Source organism: Sapajus apella, unplaced genomic scaffold (genome assembly GCF_009761245.1).
Source record: "Sapajus apella isolate SASKATOON/1434 unplaced genomic scaffold, GSC_monkey_1.0 scaffold178, whole genome shotgun sequence".
Lineage (NCBI taxonomy): Eukaryota > Metazoa > Chordata > Mammalia > Primates > Cebidae > Sapajus > Sapajus apella.
This window is the reverse complement of record NW_022437118.1, coordinates 99,019-124,956: the sequence shown is the minus strand read 5'-3', so window position 1 is coordinate 124,956 and position 25,938 is coordinate 99,019. Positions and strand designations below refer to the sequence as shown.

Sequence of the window (25,938 nt, the reverse complement as noted above, 5' to 3'; positions counted from 1 at the left end):
TCAAGTGATTCTCCTTCCTCAGCCTCCTGAGTAGCTGGGATTACAGGTGCCCACCACCATGCCCAGCTACTTTTTTGTATTTTTAGTGGAGATGGGGTTTCACTATGTTGGCCAGGCTAGTCTTGAACTCCTGACCTGAATTAATCCACCTTCCTGGGCCTCCCAAAGTGCTGGGACTATAGGCGTGAGCCACTATGCCCAGCCCCATTCCTAATTTTTACATACTTTCTGTTGAGGGTAACAGTAACCATTTAATTTCCAATATATTCCATTAATATATAACAGCACTTAATCAAAAATTATTTACATACCTCTTTTATAATTAGAGCATAGTTAAGATATGAATGCTTTTCTCCATTTCTTTTTTTTAAGTTTTTACATTTGAGACAAGGTCCTCCTCTATCACGCAGGTTGGAGTGCAGTGGCATGATCACAGCTCACTGTAGCCTCAATCTCCCGAGCTCAAGTGATCCTGCCACTTCAGTCTCCCAAGTACCTGAGATTATAGAAGCAAGCCACCACGTCCAGTTAATTTTTTTATTTTTATTTTTGTAGAGACAGGGTCTCATTATGTTGCCCAATCTGGTCTCCAACTCCTGGGTTCAAGCTATCTTTCCACCTCAGCCCAGCAAAGTGCTGGGATTACAGGTGTGAGCCACTGTGCTCGGCTTTTCTTCACTTCTTGAAGTATTTCCTTTCTTGTAGAGTGAGAGGCTACCATTTCCAGATTCTTAAGGTTACATGAACTGATAAGAGTTACTGTCCTTTGGGGGAGTATCAAAGAATATGGTTCTAAATGTGTCTATTCCTTAACTTTTATGACCTTACACATGTCCCTTCACCTGTAGACTTCAGGCTTTTTTTTATTTACAAAATGAGTAAATTGATCTATGAAGTACTTAAGGCTACTGTTATGGAGCTTAAAACCAAAGATGGCAAACATTTTTTTTTTAAACTAATAAAATATGAATAATTTCAGCTGGGTGTGGTGGCTCACAACTGTAATCCCAGAACTTTGGGAGGCCAAGGTGGGTGGATCACTTGAATTCACAAGTTTGAGAACAGCCTGGGCAACATGCAAAATCTTGTTTCTTCAAAAAATATGAAAATTAGTTGGGCATGGTGGTGCATGTCTGCAATCCCAGCTACTCTGGAAGCTGAGGTGGGAGGATGGCCTGAGCTTGGGAGGCAGAGATTACAGTAAGCCAAGATGGCACTACTGTACTTCAATCTCGGCGACAGCTAGACCTTGTCACAAAAAAAAAAACAACAACAAACAAAAACCAAGCAAAAACCAGAGAGAGAGTACTTTCTAATGTTATAAAAGTTGTAATTAACTTGAAATATTATTTGGAAATTGGTAAGACATATTACAACAGAACTTAAAAATGGGGAAAACTGAAAAAGAAGATATTTTCTGCACAATGACTATAACACAATATCAAAATATTAAGAGTCGCAGGCTTAATGATGCCATGCTTACACTGTAAGTTTACATTCAGAACAAAGTATTCTTTGAATAAGAGCTTTCCTTTAACATAAAGTGGTAGTTTTTTCCTATCATTACATTTTCATTAACTTTTGAATAATTTCTGTGAAGATTTGTGTTTTTGTTTCATATTCTTGGCCAGCAAACACTGTATTTCCAAAACTTATTTTTTCATAACCTTCTGATAAAGTAGAATTAAATTTTATCAGTATATATGTTAAAATATTCCATGAACAGCACCTCTGGCCTCCATCTCCAAAAGTACTGAGATTATAGACTAATGCTTGGAGGTAGAGGCCAAAGGATCACTGGAGCCCAGGAGTTCAAGATCAGCCTGGGCAACATATTGAGACCCTGTCTCTAAAAATTAAAATTAAAAAAATTAGCTTAGCATGGGTGGTATGTGCCTGTAGTCCTAGCTACTTGGGAGACTGAGGCAGGAGGATGGCTTACGCCGAGTAGGCCAAGGCTGCAGTTAGTCATGACTGTGCCACTGCACTTCAGCCTGGGTAACAGAGAAAGACCCTATTTCTAAAAAAAAAAAAAAAAAAAAATCAAAAAAAAATTTTTTTAAAAAGATTTACCTAGAAGAGTTTATTGTGGTTTTTATAATAATAAAAATTTGGGATCAACCTCAATGTCCAAAGTAGAGGGAAATGTTTAAATAAAAGATAGAAAATGTACTTCATAGAATATTATGCAGTCATTAAAATGTTTTATCAATGACATGAGAAAATGAATATACTTAATTTAAAAAGCAGGATGCAAAACTATACATATTATTAATTCTAATTTTATAAGGCTGAAAGTATGAACATAAGCACACAGAGTATAAAATATTAAATTATATATATCTGGATGTAGGCATTATAGAAGCTTTTATTTTCTCCTTTATACTTTTCTAGTTTTCCAAATATTTGATATGAAATATTTAAAATTACCAGGCACGATGGCTCATGCCTGCAATCCCACTACTTAGGAGGCCGAGGTGGGTGGATCACCAGAGGTCAGAAGTTCAAGACCAACCTAGCCAACATGCTGAAACCTGTCTCTACTAAAAATACAAAAATTAACTGGGCATGGTGGCGGGCACCTGCAATCCCAGCTACTTGGGAGACTGAGGCAGGAGAATTGCTTGAGCCTGGGATGTAGAGGTTGCAGTGAGCCCAGGTCACACCAATGCACTCCAGCCTGGGCTACACAGCGAGACTCCATCTCAAAAAAGAAATATTTAAAATCAGAAAAAAAAATAATTTAAAAAGAATTTATATTAGTTCATAGATATACTCCTCCCATCCCCTGCAAGAAGCATTCCAGAACACTTTAGGAACTGGAGTGAAAAAGCAGTAACATTTTAAACTTAGAGTTAATATTTATCTAGGGTTCCTAAATTTAAGATTGTAGTTGGATATTAAAAATTATAAAACAGGCACTTGACCTTCATGTGCCTGCTTGGGTTTCTTCCAAGCGAACTTTCCTTTCTTTACTGTTCTAAAGTCTTTTAAAATAAACTTTCATTCCTGCTCAGAGAAAAAAAAAATACATATATATAAATAATTTTTCTACTTACCTTCTCCAATCATTGTCACGCCTATTGACATGCCTAAGAACTTGCTCTTAGTCCAGACATGTGCATTTACACACATCTTCCTCTCTGTACATTCTGCATAAAATCCTGAGACTGGAGGATGATGAGAAACCTGTTCAGCAACAAATCTGACTGTATAACAGTCTGATCCCACGTGATTCAAAGACTCCTCTGATGAAGGAGCATGATTTGTGACTCCCTTGGTGGAAGAACTAAAAACACTGGATGCTACCTCAATTTTTGGCATCTTCCAGGAACAGTGAAATGTTTCTCCAATGATAGGATTGTACGGTTTTTTAGCAATGGCTCCCTTACGGCCTTCATGAAATGAGGTAAGGTAGTACTCAACAAAGCGAATCATTCTTTCCTCAGCTGTGGCTCCATTAGTGATGGCTATAAATAGGTCTGGATGAGACATAAAGTCTGCATACATTTCCAGCAAGGAACGCTTCTCTAGGATAAATGTAGGAAGCACCACCTAAAACAACAACGACAATCAACAAAATAAGGGAAATTTAATCCATATGTAGCATATCTGTAGACAACTATTCTCTCTCTCTCTGAAAATATTTCATTCTAGATGGGTGTCAAAAATAAAGTCACAAAGAAAAAGTACTTAGTCACATTAAAAAAAATAAGCATTCTTGGCCAGGCACAGTGGCTCATTCCTATAATCCCAGCACTTTGGGAGGCCAAGTTGGGAGGACTGTTTCAGCACAAGAGTTCGAGAACAGCCGGAGCAACAGAGTGGAGCCCTGTCTTTACAACAGACACAAAAATTCGCTGGGCACGGTGCCTTGTACCCATAGCCCCAGCTACTAAGGAGGCTGAGGCAGGAGGATCACTTGAGCCTGGGAGGTGAAGGCTATATCAAGCCATGACTGCACCACTGCACTTGTACCTGAGCAACAAAGTGAGACTCTATCTTAAAAAAAAAAAAAAAAAAGCATACTTAAGAGGAAACGCAAACCTACCCATGACTAAACATAAATTCAAGAGGGTCAGAAGAAGCTTAAAAAAAAAAACCCTCAAACTCCTAGACTAGATAAAAGTAGCACGAGGAAAATGGCGTTAAAACTCAAAGTAAATGTTAGCCATGCCTTTTCTCCTTTCCTATGTCAAAATCAATTGTAGATGATCAAGACATGAGAAGGGTCAATAAATCTTATTCCCTGAGAACAGACTAAAGAGGTCATAGACCAAAGCAAAACCACAACATATACTTAATCTTAAGCACAGGAGAACTATTGAAAATAGTTCTGTGCTTAAAACCAGGTAAGTGTAAGAAAGATTAAATATTTTACTTAAAGCAGAGTTGGAGAGGCACTGCAAAATGGTTCAACGCTTTGAGAAAGCAAAATCTGGCAATATTTTTCAAGAGCCCTAAGATGTTCTTACCCATTTAGCCTAGTACTTACTGTTCCAAGAATCTACCTTAGGAAATAAATAATTGAATGAAGGAAAAGCAATGTGAAAAAATAATTAGAACAACCTGCATTTTAACCTATGGTTTTAGCTAACTGAAGAAGGAAACTTGACTATTACAGTCATTTAAAAAGATGGTTTTGAAGATGATACAAATAATACAAAGACAGTGGATGTTGCAGGTTCAGCTGGTGAATTGAACACATGCATCTTAATTTCACTTTCTACCGAAATTCCATTGAAATATTAACTTCATATAAAGACAAACCCAGAGACACCAGGAAAGTAGACAAAACACAACAAAACTTTTTGAGAGTTCCTAACTAGTAAGCTGAATCTTAGGCAATAGTTTACAATATGCACAGATTCCTGAAGAGGCTCAAGAACTGACAGGACTAGGTACCTCTGGATCTAGGGGTTCAGACAAATGCTAAAATAAAAATAACTGAGTAAAATCTCTATGCAAAGCAATTAGATGGCTAACTCATCCCCCCAACTCCACTCTAGTAATTTATTGTTACTCCAACTCTAGTAATTTATTGTTAGTAAATCCTCTCTTGGACCTCAAAGTCTAGAGGTTTAGCCTCTGGATAGTTAAACAAGGTGGTCTATTCTCTAGACTGGTGAATAGCAAGGACTTCTAAGAGAGTGGATACCAAGTGGCAGATCACAAGGGCATTTAATAACTCCATATAAACTAAATGTTAACTATTAACGCTCTCTCTCATGCAGGCTTCTTCTCTTTTTGAACTCCTTTTGACTCACCAAGTATGAGATGAAAAAATTTTTCTTCTGGGAAATTTGACTAAACTCAGAGGAAAAACCTAATGATACTGACACAATTTGACTAAACTCAGAGGAAAAACCTAATGATACTGACACCAAGTTTCCCAACAAATGGCCCATCCAGATTATGAGACAATGAAAAACACAGGGGCCACCTAAGTGTTAAAGCTTAAAATCAGGTTTTAGTTTCCCTAAACTTAATTGTGGACGGAAAATAAATACTGATTTCTGACAAAACCTCTAACTAGAAATATAAAGAACAAAATAAACAGACTTGGAGGAAACAGAAATCTCAAAGGAGGGGAAAAAATAAAAATAAAAAATATTATCTTCAGAGAAATAAGAAGATATTATATATATACAAGAGTGCTTTTTTAAAAATTCAGAAAATTTAAAAACATAACGATAATTAAAAGTCAAAAGAAGGGTTAAAAAATAAAAGGTGAGGAAATCTTCCCAAAACACAGAAAACAGACAAGGACAGAAAAACAAAAGTAGGAGAGAAAAATAAAATATCAGACCAGGAAGTCCAATGGCCATATCAGGATTTCGGAGAAAACAAACAAAAAATGGAAGAAAGAAAATTCACTGTGATGGTTAATACTGAGTGTCAACTTGATTGGACCGAAGGATGCAAAGTATTATTCCTGGGTGTGTCTGTGAGGGTGTTGCCAAAGGAGACTAACATTGGAGTCAGTAGGCTGGGAGAGGCAGACCCACCATCAATCTTGATGGGCACCATCTAATCAGCTGCTAGGATAAAAGTTGGCAGAGGAACATGGAAGGACTAGACTGGCTTAGTTTTTCGGTCTCCATCTTTTTCCTGTGCTGGATAGTTCCTGCCCTCGAACGTTGGACTCCAAGTTCTTCAGCTTTTGGACTCTTGGATGTTCCACCACAGACTGAAGACTGTACTGCTGGCTTCCCTACTTTTGAGGTTTGGGGACTCAGACTGGCTTCCTTGCTCCTCATCTTGCAGATGGCTTATTATGGGACTCTACCTTGTGACTGTGTGAGTCAGTCAATACTCCTTACTAAACTCCCATATATATATATGTCCTATTAGTTCTGTCCTTCTAGAGAACCCTAATATAATCATCAAAGAAATAATTTAAGAAAATTTCAGAGAACTCAAAACATAAGTTGTCACACTGAAAAGCCCCACCAAGTGCCCAGACACAATGGATAAATGAAACCTACATCAATGTCACAATACTAAGACATGACAAAGAGAAAATTCTAAACAATTTCAGAGAGAAAAACATACAAAACAAGTCACCAACAAAAGATCAGGAATCAGGATGACTTTAGTCTTTTTACTAGAACCCGGTAGCAAGGAGATAACATTATAAAAGAAAATTATTTACAAGCAACAAATTCTCTCTTTTTTTTTTTTTTTTTTGAGACAGAGTCTTGCTCTGTCACCCAGGCTGGAGTGCAGTGACGCAATTTCGGCTCACTGCAACCTCTGCCTCCCAGGTTCAAGTGATTCTTGTGCCTCAGCCTCCTGAGTAGCTGGGATTACAGGTGTGTGCCACCATGCCTGGCTAATTTTTGTATTTTTAGTAAATACGAGATTTCTCCATGTTGGCCAGGCTGGTCTCAAACTCCTGGCCTCAAGTGATCTGCCCGCTTCGGCCTCCCAAAGTGCTGGGATTACAGGCGGGAGCCACCATGCCCAGCCACAAGTAACATATTGTATCTAAACCAGCAATCAAACATGAAGGCAACACAGACATTTCAGATGCACATTTTCACATTTGCTTCTCACAGACCTTTCTGAGAAATTAAAGGAGGATGTGTTCTAAAAAATGAGAGGCAACCAAGAAAGAAGAAACAGATACAGTAAACAGATTTAGCCAAAGAGAAAGCTAAAGGAAATCCTGGTCCAGATTAGAATGATGTGATTCAAGAGAAAGACATACTGAAGACTGTCATCCACATGTTTCATGACGCCATTTTATCATCTTTTCAAACCTGAGGATAGAACAGCCTAGTGAAACCGACCCAAGTTTATCTGTATTTGGATTGTGTTGACTATCTGCTGGTGAATTTCTTATTCTCCTCTCCATGTTCTGCTGTCTCGATTGGCTGAAGACGCTTATTTCCCCCACAGATGCCTGCTGACTTCAATCTATTCCTGAGAGTTAGAGGTAGGTCAGTTTGCTTTGAAACTGAAAATACTGAGCAGCTCACTCCCCCAGCCCACATTCCTGCTTGATGTCCTGTAGCTGGCTCACACCAAATGCTCTGGGATGTGTATCTTACAGGACTCACAACTTTGCCTTCTAATTTCACCAGAAACGGCTGTTCTAAACTTTCTCAGTAACTTATAAAAAGCTAAAGCCAGAGACGCAAATGTTTAGCTTGTCTTTCTACGAATGGCAGTACGGTCTTTTCCTTATGCTAAGCTTGTGTTAGCTATTCATTTTTTCCTAAACATCATTATGAAGCATAAAAAAGTGGTAAAACTATAGCTAAAAGTAGAGGGATAATTAACACAAAAGTCAAGTAAATTGTTTTATGGAGGACACAGTAGAGGACTACAAATGAGAGGGAAACTCAGAGATTCCAAGTTCAGGCAATGTTCTATAACTTAATGTCAGAGACGATACGTGGGTATTCATTTTATCTTTTTTCTTTCAATGTTTATATGTATTATATTCAGTATTCTGTGTGTTTAACACATTTCACACACACACACACACACACACACACACACACACACACACACTAACTAAAAAAAGGAAATAAAACAAAACTGCATATAACTATGACAGCGTGAAGACAGACTGGACAGGAACACCAAAAGTGAGAGCTGTGTTATGTTAGGGTAGTGAAACAGATTTTCTAAAATTTTTTGTGCTTATACTAATTTCATAATATTATTTAAAAAGGAACAAAATGAGCAGTAGGAAAAATGTACATTACTTATTCACAACATGAAGGCTAGGGCCATGGTTATCTTCTTTGTTGCTGTCCCAAGACCTAGCACGTTGTCTGGAATATAACAGGGGCTCAGTAAATAGTCATTAAATAATTGTTAAGATAAGAGGTAGCTGTGACTGCAGTTTAGTCACCAGGCTCTTCATTTATTTTTATTTATTTGTTTTTTAAGTTTGAGTCTAGCTCTGTTGTCCAGGCTGGAGTGCAGTGGTGCAATCTCAGTTTACTGTAACCTCTGCCTTCTAGATTCAAGTGATTCTCCTGCCTCAACCTCCTGAGTAGCTGAGATTATAGGCATGTGCCACCATGCCTGGCTAATTATTTTGTTTGTTTTTAGTAGAGATGGGGTTTCACCATGTTGGCCAGGCTGGTCTCCAACTTCTGACTTCAAGTGATCTGCCCACCTCAGCCTCCCAAAGTGCTGGAATTGCAGGTGTGAGCCACTGTGTTCAGCCACCAGGCTCTTTAATATTGCCTGAAAAGTGTAATTCCATTAATGTGTAAATGTTCTTAATTTGTGGTTGGTTAATATTAACATAATATATGTGTGATGTGTAACACATGCAACATTTTTTTTTTTTTTTTTTTTTTTGAGACAGGGTCTTGCTCCATTGCCCAGGCTGGACAATCTCGGCTCACTGCAACCTCCACCTCCCAGGTTCAAGCAATTCTTGCACCTCCAGTCATCCTAGTAGCTGGGATTACAGTCGTGCACCACCATGCCCAGCTAATTTTTGTATTTTTTAGTAGAGACAGGGATTCATCAAGTTGGCTAGGCTGGTCTTGAATTCCTGGGCTCATGTGATCCACCTATCTTGGCCTCCTAAAGTAGTGAGATTACAGACATTAGCTACCACACCCAGCCACATATAGCTTTTTAATCAACAAGGTACAAATGTGGAGAAAGTATAGTATATGCAGTTATTCATCAGAGAACTTTTATCATGTGGATTATTGTCTATCACAGCACATTTTTTTTCAAATGCACTTATGCCCTATAAACCTCAGTGCTATTCTTGTGCCTTATAAATCCAAATCTACTCAGGGGCTGCAAACACCATACTAATGAATACCAAACAACCCCTCCAGAAGACTATTCATTTTTAACCAATTTCACAACTATGAGGTCTTTTCCAAACCATTAATATAAAAACACTTCCAGAACAAATGATTCCCAGTTGAAATACTGAAGCTAGATAAATGAAAGCTTTATGGTTTCTTTGTTAATTCCTAAAACGTCTTCTTCTTATGCATTCTATTTATATTTTTAGATGAATAGTTCATTGGAGACAATGTTTTAAATCTACCTTCAATGGCATCAAAGAATCTCCAATTAATACCTACCTCCTAAAGTCAATTTTGAAATTCCATACTAATGCAAAATTGTTTCATCAGTGATTCAAAGTAAATAATCCTACAGTAATAAATATTTGACATATACAGGTTTTGAACCTGATTTGCTTTTTAAATTGATGTCATGGATTGTTAAGACAAATTAAGGCACGCTAGTTAAATAAACTGACAACAGAGAAAACTGGTCTAAAATTTAAAACTACAGATTAGTGTTTCTCAAACTTTAATGTATATATGAATCATCAGGGATTTTATTCAAATGCAGATTTTGGTCCACTAAGTCTGGGACTGGGGCCTGAGATTCTGCATTCCTAACAACTTTCCAGGTGATGGTGATGCTACTGGTCTTCAGATGACACTTAAAGTAGTAAAGCTTTTGGCCAGGTATGTGCTAACTGTAGTCTTGGGGTAAAATCTGGCTGCCTATTTTAGTAAATGAAGTTTTGTTGGAATACAGCCATGCCCAATCCAGCATATTGTCTATGGTTGCTTGTATACTACAAAGGCAGAGTTAAATGGGTACAACAGAGACCTATGTCCAAATAGCTGCAAATATTTACTATCTGGCCCTTTACAGAAAAAGTCTGCAGATTCCTTTTATAGATAATACCCCAAATATATGATCCGCATGTGGGAAGTAAGTGGAAGTGTCAATGCCTTTCACAGTTTTGTAGGATTACATAATTTTCTCTACATTTTCCAGTATAGTATACCAATGGATCCCTTTAATTTTGTTCTGAAACTCAAAGATGATTGATTGGTATTACTTGCCAGACAACTTCCTGCTGCACAAAAAAGCCAGAAAGCCCTAGTTTTTTTCTTTTCCTGTGATGGAGTCGCCTAGACTGGAGTGCAGTGGCATGATCTCAGCTCACTGCAATCTCCACCTCCCAGGATCAAGTGATCCTCCCACCTCAGCCTCCTGAGTAGCTGGGACTACAGGCCACCACACCTTGCTAATTTTTGCATTTTTAGTAGCGTAGGGTTTCACCATGTTGGCCAGGCTGGTCCCAAACTCCTGACCTCAAGTGATCCACCTACCTCAGCCACCTCCTGAGATGGGGTTTTGCCATGTTGGCCAGGCTAGTCTTGAACTCCTGACCTCAAGTGATCTGCCTGCCTGAGCCTCCTGAGACAGGGTTTCACCACGGTGGCCAGATTGGTCTTGAACTTCTGACCTCAAGTGATCCACCTACCTTTGCCTCCTGAGACGGGTTTTACTATGTTAGCCAGGTTGATCTTGGATTCCTGACCTCAAGTGATTTGCCTGCCTTGGCCTCCCTAGGAGAGGGGATCATTTGAGATCAGGAGTTAAAGACCAGCCTGATTACAGGTGTGAGCCACTGTGCCTGGCCAAGAAAGCCATTTTTTATGAAAATAAGAAACGGTGATCAGGAGACTTAAAAAAAAAAAAATCATAAAAAATAAAAAGCTCTGACATGAACATGAACAATTACTGGCACAGTCCTTAACAATCTCCATAGCAAGCTTATATCATTACTTACTCTCGTTAAGTCCATGCCTAGTTTGAGCTGTGACAAGAGATGTAAAATGACACTACGTTGTTCTTCTACAGCTCCCAGGTCATCCTCTTTGTTGTCACATGTATCCTCTATCTCATCATCTGCATTTATTTCTTCAGGCTCCTTGATGGAAAACAAAGCAAAAGTCTAGTATTTGAACTACCTATTCATATCCATTGAGAACAAAAGTATAAATATCAGACTTGAAGGCATTTACATTTGACCTAAGTGAATCTGAGTATGGGCAAAAATCTTGCAGAAATGTAACTATTTGTCCATGGAATAAATTTCCTTCAAAGACCCCCATTATTGCTGATATTGACCATATTGCAGTTTTGATATATATATATCACATATGAACTATTTTTCTCTTTTGGGAATGAAACAGAATTTTGCAAAACCAGTAAACAATGTCTCATCTGACTCTTAGGCCTTGCAGGCTTTATGCATCAGACTGGAAACAGCACTACTACTGTAAGTAAGTTCAAATGTTTTAAGACTTAAATATTTGCCATTTTTTAGCTTAAAACGATATTAAAAGTGACATATATCACTTTATATATATATACACAAGGTAATTATATAAAGTGATAAATGTGTGTGTGTGTGTGTGTGTGTGTGTATATATATATATATATATATATATTTTTTTTTTTTTTTCCCCCTTGAGATGGAGATCTCACTCTGTCATCCAGGCTGGAGTGCAGTGGCTTATCTTAGCTTACTGCAACCTCTGTCTCCCAGGCTCAAGTGAGTCTCCCGCCTCAGTCTCCCAAGTAGCTGGGACCACAGGCATGGACCACCATGCCCAGGTAATTTTTTGTATTTTTGGTAGATATGTGGTTTCACCATGTTTCCCAGGCTGGTCTCGAACCCCTGAGCTCAAGGGATCTGCCCGCCATGGCCTCTCAAAGTGCTAGGATTACAGGCATGAGGTGTCCAGCCTATAACCTACATTTTGATATTTGCTCATGAATATATTTTGATATTTACTCATTCTTGAAGTTCCTAGGAGGAAGTCTTAGGATTGAGGAGAATGCTTAAGTGTAAGAATGAAAACCCTGTATTTGCTCATGCAGTCATAATGTCACAAAAAATTATCTGCACAGCTCTTCAATCAATCAATCACTAAAACAGCTCTGTGGAAAACCTTGTTAGCATCTTTGTGTGAGAGGGCTTTACATAGTATAACTTTTGGTATTCTATTACATTTTAAGTTACAAGGATTTTAAAGGAAACGATTTTGTTAATGTCTGTCTTTGATTTTTCCCTCCCACAATCAAATCCTATCATACAAGAAGCCATCTGTTCTACACAAAGAAAACAAATCCTGGCCAGGCACAGTGACTCATGCCTGTAATCATAGCACTTTGGGAGGCCCAGGCAGGAGAACTGCTTGAGTCCAGGAGTTCAAGATCAGCCTAGGCAACATGGCAAAACCCATTTCTACAAAAAGTACAAAAAATTAGCTGGCAGTGGTGGCACACACCGTGGTCCCAGCTACATGGAAGGCTGAGGTAGGATTGCTGGAGCTTCGGAGGTGGAGGTTGGAGTGAGCTGAAATCGCATCACTGCACTCCAGCATGGGCTACAGAGTAAGACCCTGTCTCAAAGAAAAAAAATCCTACTCAGGTATAAAATCAAGAACTTCATTTTCTCAAAACATGAAAAATATAAAATATAGTGTCAGTGTTAAAAAAATAATGGGTTTCTGGGTATTCTTTTGCCTTTATCCTCTCTTTTTTACTCCTCCCTTATATCAATGAAATCTGTATCAGCTCACATTCTGATAAAGCAATTAATGATCTAGTTCATTTCCTTACATGAAGACCACTCAAACAACTAATGTTTACATTTATCAGAATTACTTCTGTTTTTATGACCTTGAGGAGTAATCTCAAAGGCTTTCTCAATTCCTGTTTTTAACGGCTAGTAAGAGTGTGAGAAGGTATTTTCTGTTACGTAGCATAAATCAGTTCTACAACATTGTTTAAGTCTACTTGTGAATGTTTATGGACACCAAATATATTATAGGAGATTAAATCAAATGTTGAGAAAAACCTTTCTAGGTCTTGATTAAATAATGTTCTCCATGCCAGGCATGGTGGTTCACATGTGTAATCCCAACACCTTGGGAGGCTGAAGCAGGTGGATTACTTGAGCCCAGGAGTTTGACACCAGCCTGGGCAACATGGGGAAACCCTGTCTCTACCAAAAAAAAAAAAAAAAAAAAAAAAGCTGGGCATGGTGGTATACACCTACCTGTATTCTCAGCTACTTGGGTGGCTGAGATGAGCGGATCACTTGAGCCTGGGAGATTGAGGCTGCAGTGAGCCATAATTGCACCATTACACTTCACTCTGGCTGACGGAGTAAGACCCTGTCTCAAACAAACTAAAAAAGTTCTCCAATCCTCTGAAAAGGTACCATTACATCTGAGGTCAGAAGCTAGGTTATGAATAATGCAAATGTAGCTTTAATGCTATAGTTTATTTTATGGTTTAGAATGTTCTCCAATGAAAATAATATTACATTAAAGAAATAAAACTTAACATGGTAGAAAAACTATTTAAAAGGATACAGTTTTTGTTTCTATAAAAAGTCATATCACTTATTAGAATACAAAAAGAGAAATTAGGCCAGGCAAGGTAGCTCATACCTATGATCCTAGCAGTTTGGGAGGCTGAGGTGACTGGATTACCTAAGCTTAGGAGTTCAAGACATGCTTGGGCAACATGGTGAAACCCCAACTCTACAAAAAATATAAAAACCAGACAGGTGTAGTAGCTCTTGCCTTTAGTCCCAGCTACTTGGGTGGCTGAGGTGGGAGGATTGCTGGGCGGAGGATGCAGTAAGCCGAGATGGCTCCACTGCACTCCAGCCTGAGCAACAGAATGAGACCCTGTCTCAAAAAAAAAAAAAAAAAAGGATATGAATACCTAAATGCTGATTCTAAATCTTGGTGTGAGTGAAAGAATTTGGAAGCTCTGCTTTCTTTTTGAAATAATCTCTTCTTGGTCATTATGCCTTTCTTAAAGAAAAGCTTAAGGTAAAAATACATTACTAAAATTCAAATAAACATGTCCAAATGTATAAAATCCCTATAAACTCAGAATGGTTAGCAAATACAGTGGCAAAAGCTGTCAAGTTTCTAGGAATTCACACTATTGGAGATTGCATGGGAAAGGGGAACCACAGTATTTTACAAAACTCATATAAACTCCATTTCTGTCTTTCTAATTTCTGACTTGAGGCAAGAAGAAACTACAGGCTTCATTCTAGTCTCACTGGGATTTACTTTCTCCCTTAGCTGGCAGCAAAAAAGTCCACCATTATAATACAGGTATCTAGCTTATATTAACACATATTTCAAAGTCACCTGTGAAGCTTTTGGAAAATTCAGTTTATTCTGGTGTGCTTGGATGGAGTCTAATTGCCTTTGGAAATTTAATTTTTTATTTTATTTTATTTTTTTTTTAATAGAGACAGGGTCTTGCCATGTTGCCAAGGCAGGTCTTGAACTCCTGGGCCGAAGTAATCTGCCTACCTCGGCCTCCCATAGTGCTGGGATTATAGGCGTGAGCCACTGCACCTGGTCCAGGAAATTAGAAAAGAAAAATCTTTATCTATGTGGTTATTTGTTTTCCACTTACAGTAGGTGATATACTTGGTCAACTTATCATTTCAAAAGATTTGGAAATACAGTGACCTTCTTCTTACCTCTGTACCTTGTCTCTAACCTGACCCCAACATGCTTTGTGCTCTCATTTAGATGAATAAAGAGGTTGGTGTATCTGACCTTTAGTTTATCATTTTTCACTTACAAATTATATCTCTAGCTCTAATAGGGATCTCCAAAACTTTGGTTCCATTATTTTAATTGCTTTTTATTTTTGAGATGAAGTCTCGCTCTGTCGCCCAGGCTGGAATGCAGTGGTACAATCTCGACTCATTGCTACCTCCAACTCCTGGGTTCATGAAATTCTCCTGCCTCAGCCTCCAGCTGAGGACTACAGGCATAGGACGACAGAGTAGCTGAGGACCACAGAGTAGCTGGGACTACAGGCATCCACACCACATCCAGCTAATTTATTTTTAGTAGAGATGGGATTTCACCATGTTGGCCAGGTTGGTCTTGAACTCCTGACCAAGTGATCCATCCACCTTGGCGTCTCAAACTGCTGGGATTACAGATGTAAGCCACCACACCCTCAATTGCTTTTTTCTTTTTGAAACAAGGTCTTGCTCTATTGCCCAGGCTGGAGTGCAGTGGTGTGATCTCGGCTCACTGCAACCTCCACCTCCCAGGTTCAAGCAATTCTCCTGCCTCAGCCTCCCAAGTAGCTGGGATTACAGGCACAAACTACCACACTTGGCTAATTTATATATACATATATTTTTTGGAAATCTTTTTTTTTGAGACAGAGTCTTGTTCTGTCGCCAGGCGCCAGGCTGGAGGGCAGTGGTGCAATCTTGGCTCACTGCAATCTCCGCCTCCTCGGTTCAAGCAATTCTCCTGCCTCAGCCCCCTGAGTAGTTGCTAGCCACCACACCCAGCTAATTTTTATGTTTTTTTTCTTTTTCTTTTAGTAGAGACGGGGTTTCACCATGTTGGCCAGGATGGCCAAGATCTCTTGACCTCGTGATCCGCCCACCTCAGCCTCCCGAAGTGTTGGGATTACAGGCATGAGCCACCACACCCGGCTGATTTTTATATTTTTAAGAGATGAGGTTTCACCATGTTGGCCAGGCTGGCCTCAAACTCCTGACCTCAAGTGATTCACCTGCCTCGGCCTCCCAAAGTGCTGGGATTAGGTGTGAGCCACTGCACCCAACCCCTTAATTGCTTTTTATATACATTTATAATCACATATCCTCCTCTCATGTAAAATCCACGTTTATAGTTATACTAGTCCTTTTCTCTCAAAAGACTCTTTCTTCTTAATTTTACTTTGTGAATGGCACCACAATTTTATCTAATCATTTAGGCTCAAAAACTTGGGACTTGACTTGATCCAATCCTTTATCTAGTCAGTCACAATCCAATTGAGTTTTCATTTGAAATGCGCATAATCTATTCATTTGTCCTCATGTCTACTTCCACATCCTTCTATTCACATTTTATTCCAGTCCTATCATGTGCCAATCTTCTTAAACATAGCACATTCTTCCGCATGATCAAGATCCTATTGTCAACTAAATCCTTCTGCATGATTTTTATGTTCTTTAGGGGCAAAATTTACACTGTATTTTATGGAGCAGTGCTCCTGGAAGTTTCATTTCACAGAGGACATGAATAGTGCCATTTAGAGTTGTAAAATTTGAAAATACTGTGATCATTTCCCATAAGCCAGGTGTTCTACCAAATTCATTTTATCCTCTTAACGATTTTACAAGGTATTATTACCCCTACCTTACAGATGAGGAACTTGAAGCTAAGAGTGGTTAATTAGTTGGTCCACATGTTAGTGAATGGCATATCCTGGGTTTAAAACTACCAGGCAAGCTTTCTCCTCAATAAATACACATGCCTTAGGGTCCTTGCTAGTATTAGTACTCCATCTCGAGATTTCCTTTCTCTTCCTCCTCTCTTCAAATCCTGTCTCCTTTCAAAGCCCAATTCCAATCCCACTTTCTCTCCAAAACATTTCTCATGTACCCCACTCAATGTCTTCCTCCTTTCTCTGAATGCCCCTATCCCAATAGTCTACATGCTATCCATTTTTTAAAAAACTATATTGCTTTATATTATCATCTCATTGTTTCAGTGTGTATGTTGTAACTCCAGGCAGATTATAAGTCTCTTCAGTGAAAAACCTGTATCTTCCAGTTTGTGCGTCTCCTCTAATTCCTAGCATTGGACTTCTCATATACCAGATAGCTTAATAAATACTTACTAACTGCTGATTCCACAAATGAGCTAGTCAAACAGCTATAGAGAAAAAAGCATCTTATACATGATTGTTTTTTCTTCTCCCTTTGCCAACCCTTGCCCCCACTGCCTGCCTTATTAAGCTAACACTTTTGCCAACTTTGGAAGTCCCTGTGTCATATATTTCTTTTAAGAAGCAACTTACAAATATATAAAGTACCATAAACTGTGCATTACTCTTGACTCAGTAATGCTACTTGGTAATATAACTTAAAGAAATAACCCAAAAAATAGGAGAAAAAAGTGGAAATGAGATAATAAGTGTTATTTAAAATTTAAAAAAAAAAAAAAAAACCCTCCAAACAAGCTAGATATTCAACAGTAGGGACATTTATTCAATAGACTATTTCAATCTTTAATTATTCCTATGTTGTACTGACAACATAGGAAAATGTTTATCAAGAAAAAATAGCTCAAAATAACAGATGTGAACACAAAAGGCAAAAAAAGGATCAATATGATTTGTTACAGTGGTAGATTATGAATAGAATAAAACACTCTTCAGCTTCTAAGAAATGTGGAATGAATAATAGTTTGTAAAAATATAAACCCTAAGATAATGTACTATTTTAAGTAGGGTAATACCTGAAACAACTGGCTTGGTAAAGTGCTTATTACGAAAAAGACAACTTTTAAGATTATAAACAATAATAAACAATGTTAAGATAATGGGTTAAGAGATGTAAGAGATAAACACTGTACAAATCTCATTAGATAAGTTGTTTTCTAGAAAAACATAAATTTCAATTTTTAAAATACATTTTTATCAAGCAAAAGTAAACTAAAAGTTAAAAGAGCACATAATTTCACCTGGAAAATACCACAAGTTTAATATAAAAGACCTTTTCAAAAACAATGCAGTTTAAAATGTTTTAGAATCAACAAGAATATTGCTCAGGTGTTGACATGCATGCCCTGATAATGAAAAGAAAACTGACCCTTTTTCAGCAATACCTAATTTTTCACATCAAAATCATATTTTTATATTACCTTACCCTTGCTAATAGTCCAGATTCTGCAAAAGACTGCTCCTCTGGGACTGCCACCGGCTTACTCTGCTCAGTTGCAAAGAGCTGATCAGCTCCATTTTTATAGTTGTTTGATAAAGATATCTTTGGTTCTAACCACTCGATTGTCGTTCCTGATGAAGTGAGAGAAAACTTTCGCTGAAACTTGCTCATAATCTAGAAAGTTCAGCAGATGTGGATTTTATTTGACAATTTTATTTCGAGCCTACAAGACTAAAAGCAATTCAACCTGTTAAGAGACACTGCAAGACAGCCACTTATATTTCATTAACATGAGCACCATGATTGGATATTTTAAAACAGAGCAACTTGCAACTTGATATCAGACACTATTTAAAAGAAATCGACCCCTGAACAGGACTGAATTCACTTCTTGGACAAGTCTGCAAATCACAAAGTATATTTCCAACCTAATAGTTGATTTGCTGTCCTTGTCCTCCTACCGATTAAAAAGTATGCAATTAGCCTTAGGGAGTCACCGCCACAGGAGGAATCTGGGATTGTGAAATAGTAAAATTAGTTTTAATTTAGGATTGAGCTTTACTCTCAGCAACAATTTTCTAATCAATCAAAATAATCTCCTGGATCTAATTTAAGAATTGCAAATACATGTCCTTTTTTGAAATCATTTTTAAAAAGCCCCATATAACTTAAACTGAAAGACTCTTCTGAATAAATAATAACTGACCCAATGAAGACAGTGGTCACATTTGGAGACCTGTCATCTTCTCGTTTAATGATTCAAATGTCTCTTGTTACCCTCAACTAGTTTAACAAAGTGGATTCTATGCCTAATCAATAATGAAAGATGTTCCATTTGATTTCAGAGGCTGATCTAGGTTTCACAGAAGCTTGGTTATAGAGTGCTACAATAAGGGATGCTCAGACTATTGCTGCAGAAATACAGGAATAGGAAATGTAGTGTCTTTTTTTTTTTTTTTTTTTTTTTTTTTTTGAGATACAGTCTCGCTCCATTGTCGAGACTATAGTAAAGTGGCATGATCTCAGCTCACTGCAACCTCCGCCTCCTGGGATCAAGCAATTCTCCTGCCTCAGCGTCCCAGGTTGCTGGGACTACAGGTGCTTGCTACCATGCCCAGCTAATTTTTGTATTTTTAGTACAGATGGAGTTTCACCATGTTGGCCAGGCTGGTCTTGAACTCCTGACCTCAGGTGATCTGCCAGCCTTGGCCTCTCAAAATGCTGGGATTATAGGCGTGAGCCACTATGAAATTTAGTATTTAATTAATCAAGTATTTATTGTGCATCTAATGTCTAGCACTGTGTTACTTGATGTACTTTTTAAAAATTAAGTAAGCCTGGCCAAACCAGAGAGACTCCATCTCTGTAAAAAATAAAAAGAATAAGGCATGGTGGCATGTGCCTGTAGTCCTAGCTACCTGGGGGGCAAAAGCAAGAGAATGGCATGAGCCTGGGAGGTTGAGGCTGCAGTGATCCATGATGGTGCCACTGCACTCCAGGCTAGGCAACAAAGTGAGAAAAAATAAAAAATAAAAAATATATTGTCTTAAAAATAAATTAAGTAGTATAAACTGGAAACAAACTATGTTTCATTTGACTGAGAATTATGATTACCAACATTAGAATTAACCCAAATTTCATAGCTAAGCATAACTCATCCAATGTTCAACACAGGGAAATAGTTAAGTAAACCAAAGTACATTTATCTCCTCAAAAGAATATAAATTCAGCCAATAAAAATTTTATCAATAGCATATGATTGGAAAATATTTTTGATATAAAGTGAAAAAAGATATAAACATATATTTTCTAATAACAACAGGGTAAAAGAAACAAAAACTAGGAAGAAAAAAGAGAAAACCGAGGAGGAAGAGTATACTAATATATCAACAGTGATAGTTTCTGGTTGATGGGACAATGCATGTTGTTTCTTCTTTTGACTCTACAATATTTTCTACAATGAGTATGTTGCTTTATAAGAGAAGAAAATTTATATTGAACTACTTACAATTCAAGCCACAAATTCACGTTCACAACGCACAATTTAGGCTCTTCTATCTCCTTGGAATGCCCCTACCTCTACCTCTACCTCTACCTCCACCTCTTTCCTTTACCTCTCACTCCTAAACTCATCGGTCTTTGCAGCTTCTCTGTGGCTTTCTCAGACCTCTATCTATCAGAATTCTTCATCCTTTCAGCTATTTTCCCAGTTTGTTCCTTTTGGTAGTAGCATCCTACACATTATTTTATACTTAACTTTATAAATATATGTATATTTACATGTTTCTTCCCTAAGTGGACTATGAATTCTTTAAGCGGAAAATACGTAACTGATTGGGCTCTCTCAATAGTGCCCTGACCTACATCTACACTTGCCATTAAAAACAGTTTGTTGGCAAGAATTGTTGAATTTAGGCACACAAGAGGATGAGGTCCATCCTATATCCATCTGACTAAGGGAAACTGTTTCTTGAGGAGAGACTCTACCTTTCTAAAGTATCTTTCTTTTATGAGTAAGGTGAATTAGTTAAATAAGAGAACAATGAGATGTAAGATACTAAGTTTCTACCATCACTAGCATTGTTAATTTACTGCTCACACAATGTGATGAGCATCTTATTCATAGAAAGACTCATTTTTGTAGTCCGCTGCAGTAACATTTCCCTAGCACAATTAATTTCAACAAATAAGTGTTCTCAAATAGCGGACATACATATACTTTTTTTTTTTTTTTTTAATGAGTTGTCATTCTGTCACCCAGGCTGGAGAGCAGTGGTGGGATCATAGCTTACTGCAGCCTTGGACTCCTGGGTTCCAGGGATCCTCCTGCCTTAGCCTCCCAAGTAGCTGAGATTACAGGTATGAGTCACTACAGCTATACATTATTTTTCAGACTGGAGTGACTGATAGACTTTTACATACATGAAAATAATGATGAAAAGTGGACTAAGCCAAAGCTCAAACAATAATGCCAAAATTTCTACTTTGGTCAACTGGATGAACAGATGGATAGCAACGCCACCGATTTTAACAGAAATATAGGAGATGCACATTTTGAGTTCAGTTTTTGGCATGCTGAGCTTGAGGTCTCTTCAGGAATGATCAATGATACTAGACATTAGTCCTAAAATCATTTTAGATTCACAAAAGCGTACAATCAAGAAGAATTTATATAATATCAGCATGATAATTAAAAACCAATAGGCTCTGGTTTTCTTTCCCTTCTTTTAAATTAAGATTTTCTGAAATTAGAATTACAACAAATGCAGTCCTTTCCATGTGTTGGCCCTCAATGTGAAGCCTTACCTTTAATCGACAACTTACCTGAAGGCAATGAGCCCTTCTGATGTGACGCGTGCTGTAACTGGAGAATATGAAAGCAGTCATTTAAGCAGTTCATAGTTGCCATGGAAGTAGCTTTGAGCATTAAGAGATCCTGGTCCAAGGAACTAAGATGGCCAGAAGTAGGAAGGCATTCAATTCCTTTAATTAAGTCTCTTTGTTGTCCTTCAGCATGAGACATCATCTAAGGAAAAAACAGTTCTGTGGGTCCTACTCATGATTTCTATATAACATATATATATACAGTTGCCATTTTAATTACCAGAGTCAGCTTCTGAGACATTTTTAAAGACGTATTAGGCCAGGATGGTGTCTCATACCTGTAATCCCAGCATTTTGAGAGGCTGAGGTGGGAAGACAACTTCAGCCCAGGAGTTCAAGACCAGCCTAGACAACATAGCAAGACCCCATCTCTAAACAAAATTTAAAAAAATTAGCCAGGTATGGTAGTACACGCCTGTAGTCCCAGCTACTTGGGACGCTGAAGTGGGAGGATCACTTGAACCCTGGAGGTTGACGCTGCAGTGAGCCGTGATCACACCACTGAACTGCAACCTGGGTGAAAGAGTAAAAACCTGTCTCAAAACCAAAAACAAACAAACAAAAACATATTAGGCTTTTTAAAAGTTTGTTTGGCTATTTTCATTTAATGAACATTTAATGGTGCTTATCAATTGAGCACCATTGCTCAACTGATAAGGCAGCTGCAAGAAAATAAAAAATAAAAAAATGCAAGGTGTTGATTAGAGAAAAGAAAAAAGAAAAAAAAAAATAAGGCAGCTGCAGTTCTTCTTTGGGAGCAACAAAATTTAAAATACCTGGCACTTTGTATTAAGAGTATTAAGTCATATTAAATTTATACATACTATTAAAAAGAAAGATTCCAGAAGATCTTTAAGAGCAGAATCAAATACTTCACTCCAAAGTTAAACTAGGTTCCAGTCTGGGCTCTCAACCAGTTACTTCTTATACCTTTGGTCAGACTCAATTTGAATCTACTATGAATACAAAATGACTTACCTGCTTCCTCTTTCCTAACCAAACTTTCTAGTCCTGCTATACTGATTTTGGACCAAGTATTGGATGCAAGCTTTTCAGTTTAAAAGATTTTAATACACTCTGCTTTTATTAGGAGCTTTGTCCAGTTTTCATAACATAGCCAATGGAGTAACAGTGATTGATGAGCAAGCCAAGTTTTTAGAGGAAAACTGAATTTATGATGCTTAATGACTTTCCTGTAAGCACAAGGTTCTCCAATTGACCATCCTTTGGACACTAGTTTAAAATCACATATAAACTCTATATAGTGGACAGACTCTTTTAGCTTTCAGAGGCTCTGTTCCAGGTGATTTTTTTTCTTTTTTTTTTTTTGAGACAGGGTCTCACTGCTGCCCAGGCTGGAATGCAGTGGTGCAATTATGGTTCACTGCAGCCTTGACCTCCCAGGCTCTGGTGATCCTCGAACCTCAGTCTCTGAGGTAGCTGGAACTACAGGTGTGTGCCACCATGCCTGGCTAATTTTTTGTATTTTTTTTTTTTAGTAGAAACAGGGTTTTACCATGATGCCCAAGCTGGTCTCCAACTCCGAGGCTCAAGAGATCCACCCACTGTGGCCTCTGAAGTACTTGGATTACAGGTGTGAGCCACTGCACCCAGCCCAGGTGATTTTTAATACAGCTCATCAGGGGGTGAGTGAAAGAGGTGTGCAAAATGATCCTACTAAGCAAATCAGTGTGCCATATATGGAATAGTACCTGAAAACATGTACCACAGTCAAGGATCAAACATTCACCCTTTCCAGAAAAAAAGGTTTTATAAGAGAATGAACTGTATGTAGGTATGATGGTATTTATTAATATATACACACTTATACATGCATATGCAGTGTGCTTTGTGCGTGTGTAAATGTTTTTGTATACAAATTTAGGAACTACCTCCCACTAATCGAAACTTATGAATAGGTAGAACCACTGTAATACAGCGTGGCAATATCTCCTACACATAAGTAAACATCACTTATGATCCAACAATTACACTCTTAGCTACCTAATCAAGAGATATAGATGCATATGTTCAGCAACTCATGTCCATCAACACCAGAATGGATAAAAATATTATGGCATAAGCATACAGTGAATATTACACATCAATGAAAAGAAACAGTTGCACTGAACATCCTAAGTAAATCTCAAACACACAATGTGAACTGAAAAGCAGCCATACTCCAAGGAGTACATACTACATAATTCCAGTTTTAGAACTATCAAAGGCCGGGCACAGTGGCTCACACCTATAATCCCAGCACTTTGGGAGGCCGAGGCAGGTGGATCATGAAGTCAGGAGATCAAGACCATCCTGGCCAACATGGTGAAACCATGTCTCTACTAAAAATATAAAAATTAGCCAGGCATGGTGGTGCATGCCTGTAATTTCAGCTACTAGGGAGGCTGAGGCAGGAGAATCATCTGAACCAGGGAGTTGGAGGTTGCAGTGAGCTGAGATCGTGCCACTGCATCCCAGCCTGACGACAGAGAGAGACTCCTTCTCCAAAAAAAAAAAAAAAAAAAAAGTAGTATCAAAAATAGGCAAAATAAATCTATGGTGTTAGAATTCAGGATAGTGAGGAAAGGTGTTGTGATGAAGAAGCACAGAAATGACCTCTAGGGTGCTCTTAACATTTAACTTCTTGATCCAGGAGGTGTTTATATAGAAATCACAAGAATTACACTTCTGATTTGTGTTATAAGCCAATAAAAGTTTAACAAAGGAAAAAAATCTTAAGACATTCACAGCATAATCAGAAGTCACAATATCAAAACACTTGAAAGAGAAAATAGTATGCTTCCTTGTGTAAAAGGCCCAAATCAGCCACCTGCTAGTATTGGTGTTAGAAAGTAATGTTCTTGGCTAGAAAAAATAAAATTTAAAATATAATTGTATCTTTGGAGGTCAAGGTCACTTGAGTTCAAGACCATCCTGGGAACATAGCAAGACCTCATCTCTTAAAAAAAAAAAAAAAAAAAAAAAAAAAAAAAAAAAAAAACCAACCCAGAAAAAAACGTAAAAATAAGCTGGGTGTTGTGGCATGTGCCTGTAATCCCAGCTACTTTGAAGGCTGAGGTGGGAGGACTGCTTGAGCTCAAGAGTTCAAGGCTACAATGAGCTATGCACTCCAGCCTGGCAACAATGAGACACTGTCTCTCAAAAAAAGTACATATATGATATGGTTTGCCTGCATCCCCACCCAAATCTCATCTTGAATTTCCATGTGTTGTGACAGAGACCCAGTGGGAGGTAATTGAATCATGGAGGCAGGTCTTTCCCATGCTGTTTTCATGATAGCAAATAAGTCTCATGAGATCTGATGGTTTTATAAAGAGGAGTTCCCCTGCACAAGTTCTATCTCTTTGCCTGCTGCCATCCATGTAAGATGTGACTTGCTCCTCCTTACTTTCTGCCATGATTGTGAGGCCTCCCCAGCCATGTGGACCTGTAAGTCCATCAAACCTCTTTTTCTGTATAAATTACCCAGTCTCAGGTATGTCTTTATAAGAAGCATGAATATGAACTAATACAGTAAATTGGACTGGGAGTGGGGAGCTGCTAAAAAGATAGCTGAAAACATGGAAGTGACTTTGGAACTGGGTAACAGGCAGAGGTTGGGGCAGTTTGGAGGGCTCAGAAAAAGACAGGAAAATGTGGGAAATTTTGGAACTCCATAGAGACTTGTTGAATGACTTTGCCCAAATTGCTGACAGCAACATGGACAATGAAGTCCAGGCTAAAGTGATCTCATATGGAAATAGGAACTTGTTGGGAACTGGAGTCACCTTTGACTCTTGCTATGTTTTAGCAAAGAAACTGGTGGCATTTCTTTAAACTTGAGACAGATGATTTAGAGTATCTGGTGGAAGAAACTTCTAAGCAGCAAAGCATTCAAGAGGTGACTTGGGTGTTGTTAAAGGCATTCAGTTTCATACGGGAAGCAGAGCATAAAAGTTCAGAACATTTGCAGCCTGATGATGCAATAGAAAAGAAAATCCTATTTTCTGAACAGAAATTCAAGCTGCCTGCAGAAATTTGCATAAGTAATGAGGAGCCGAATGCTAATCCCGAAGACCATGGGGAAAATGTCTCCTGAGCATGTCAGAAGTCTTCATGGCAACTCCTCTCATCACAGGCCCAGAGGCCTAGGAGGAAAAAGTGGTTTCATGGGCCGGGCCCAGGGTCCCCATGCTGTGTACAGCTGAGAGACTTGGTGCCCTGTGTCCCAGCTGCTCCAGTCATGGCTGAAAGGGGCCAACGCAGAGCTCAGCTGTGGCTTCAGAGGCTTCAGGTGCCTCAGGCCTTGGCAGCTTCCACGTGGTGTTGAGCCTGCTAGTGCACAGAAGTCAAGAATTGGGGTTTGGGAAGCCCCACCTAGATTTCAGAGGATGCCCAGGCAGAGGTTTGCTGCAGGGGCGGGGCTGTTATGGAGAACCTCTGCTAGGGCAGTGCAGAAGGGATATGTGGGTGGGGTCAGAGTCCCCACACAGAGTCCCTAC

The 25,938-nt window shown here is 38.4% G+C and overlaps 1 protein-coding gene and 1 long non-coding RNA gene across 3 annotated transcripts in view; both read right to left on the bottom strand.

Moving 5' to 3' along the window:
• OSBPL11 (oxysterol binding protein like 11) overlaps window positions 1-25,938 on the bottom strand; it is an 86,566-nt gene that overhangs the window by 21,815 nt on the left and 38,813 nt on the right. For both annotated transcript variants that reach the window (XM_032268291.1, XM_032268292.1), the window contains exons 6-9: window positions 21,377-21,578; window positions 18,038-18,183; window positions 11,093-11,233; window positions 3,060-3,555 (exon numbers count right to left, since the gene is read on the bottom strand). In XM_032268291.1, the coding sequence (XP_032124182.1) occupies window positions 3,060-3,555; window positions 11,093-11,233; window positions 18,038-18,183; window positions 21,377-21,578 (985 nt within the window). The remainder of the gene's footprint in view (window positions 1-3,059; window positions 3,556-11,092; window positions 11,234-18,037; window positions 18,184-21,376; window positions 21,579-25,938) is intronic.
• On the bottom strand, window positions 4,016-5,944 carry LOC116543008. The gene is made up of 2 exons (XR_004265439.1): window positions 5,369-5,944; window positions 4,016-5,326 (listed from the first exon to the last, which is right to left on the bottom strand). It is a non-coding gene; the product is annotated as an uncharacterized LOC116543008 (long non-coding RNA).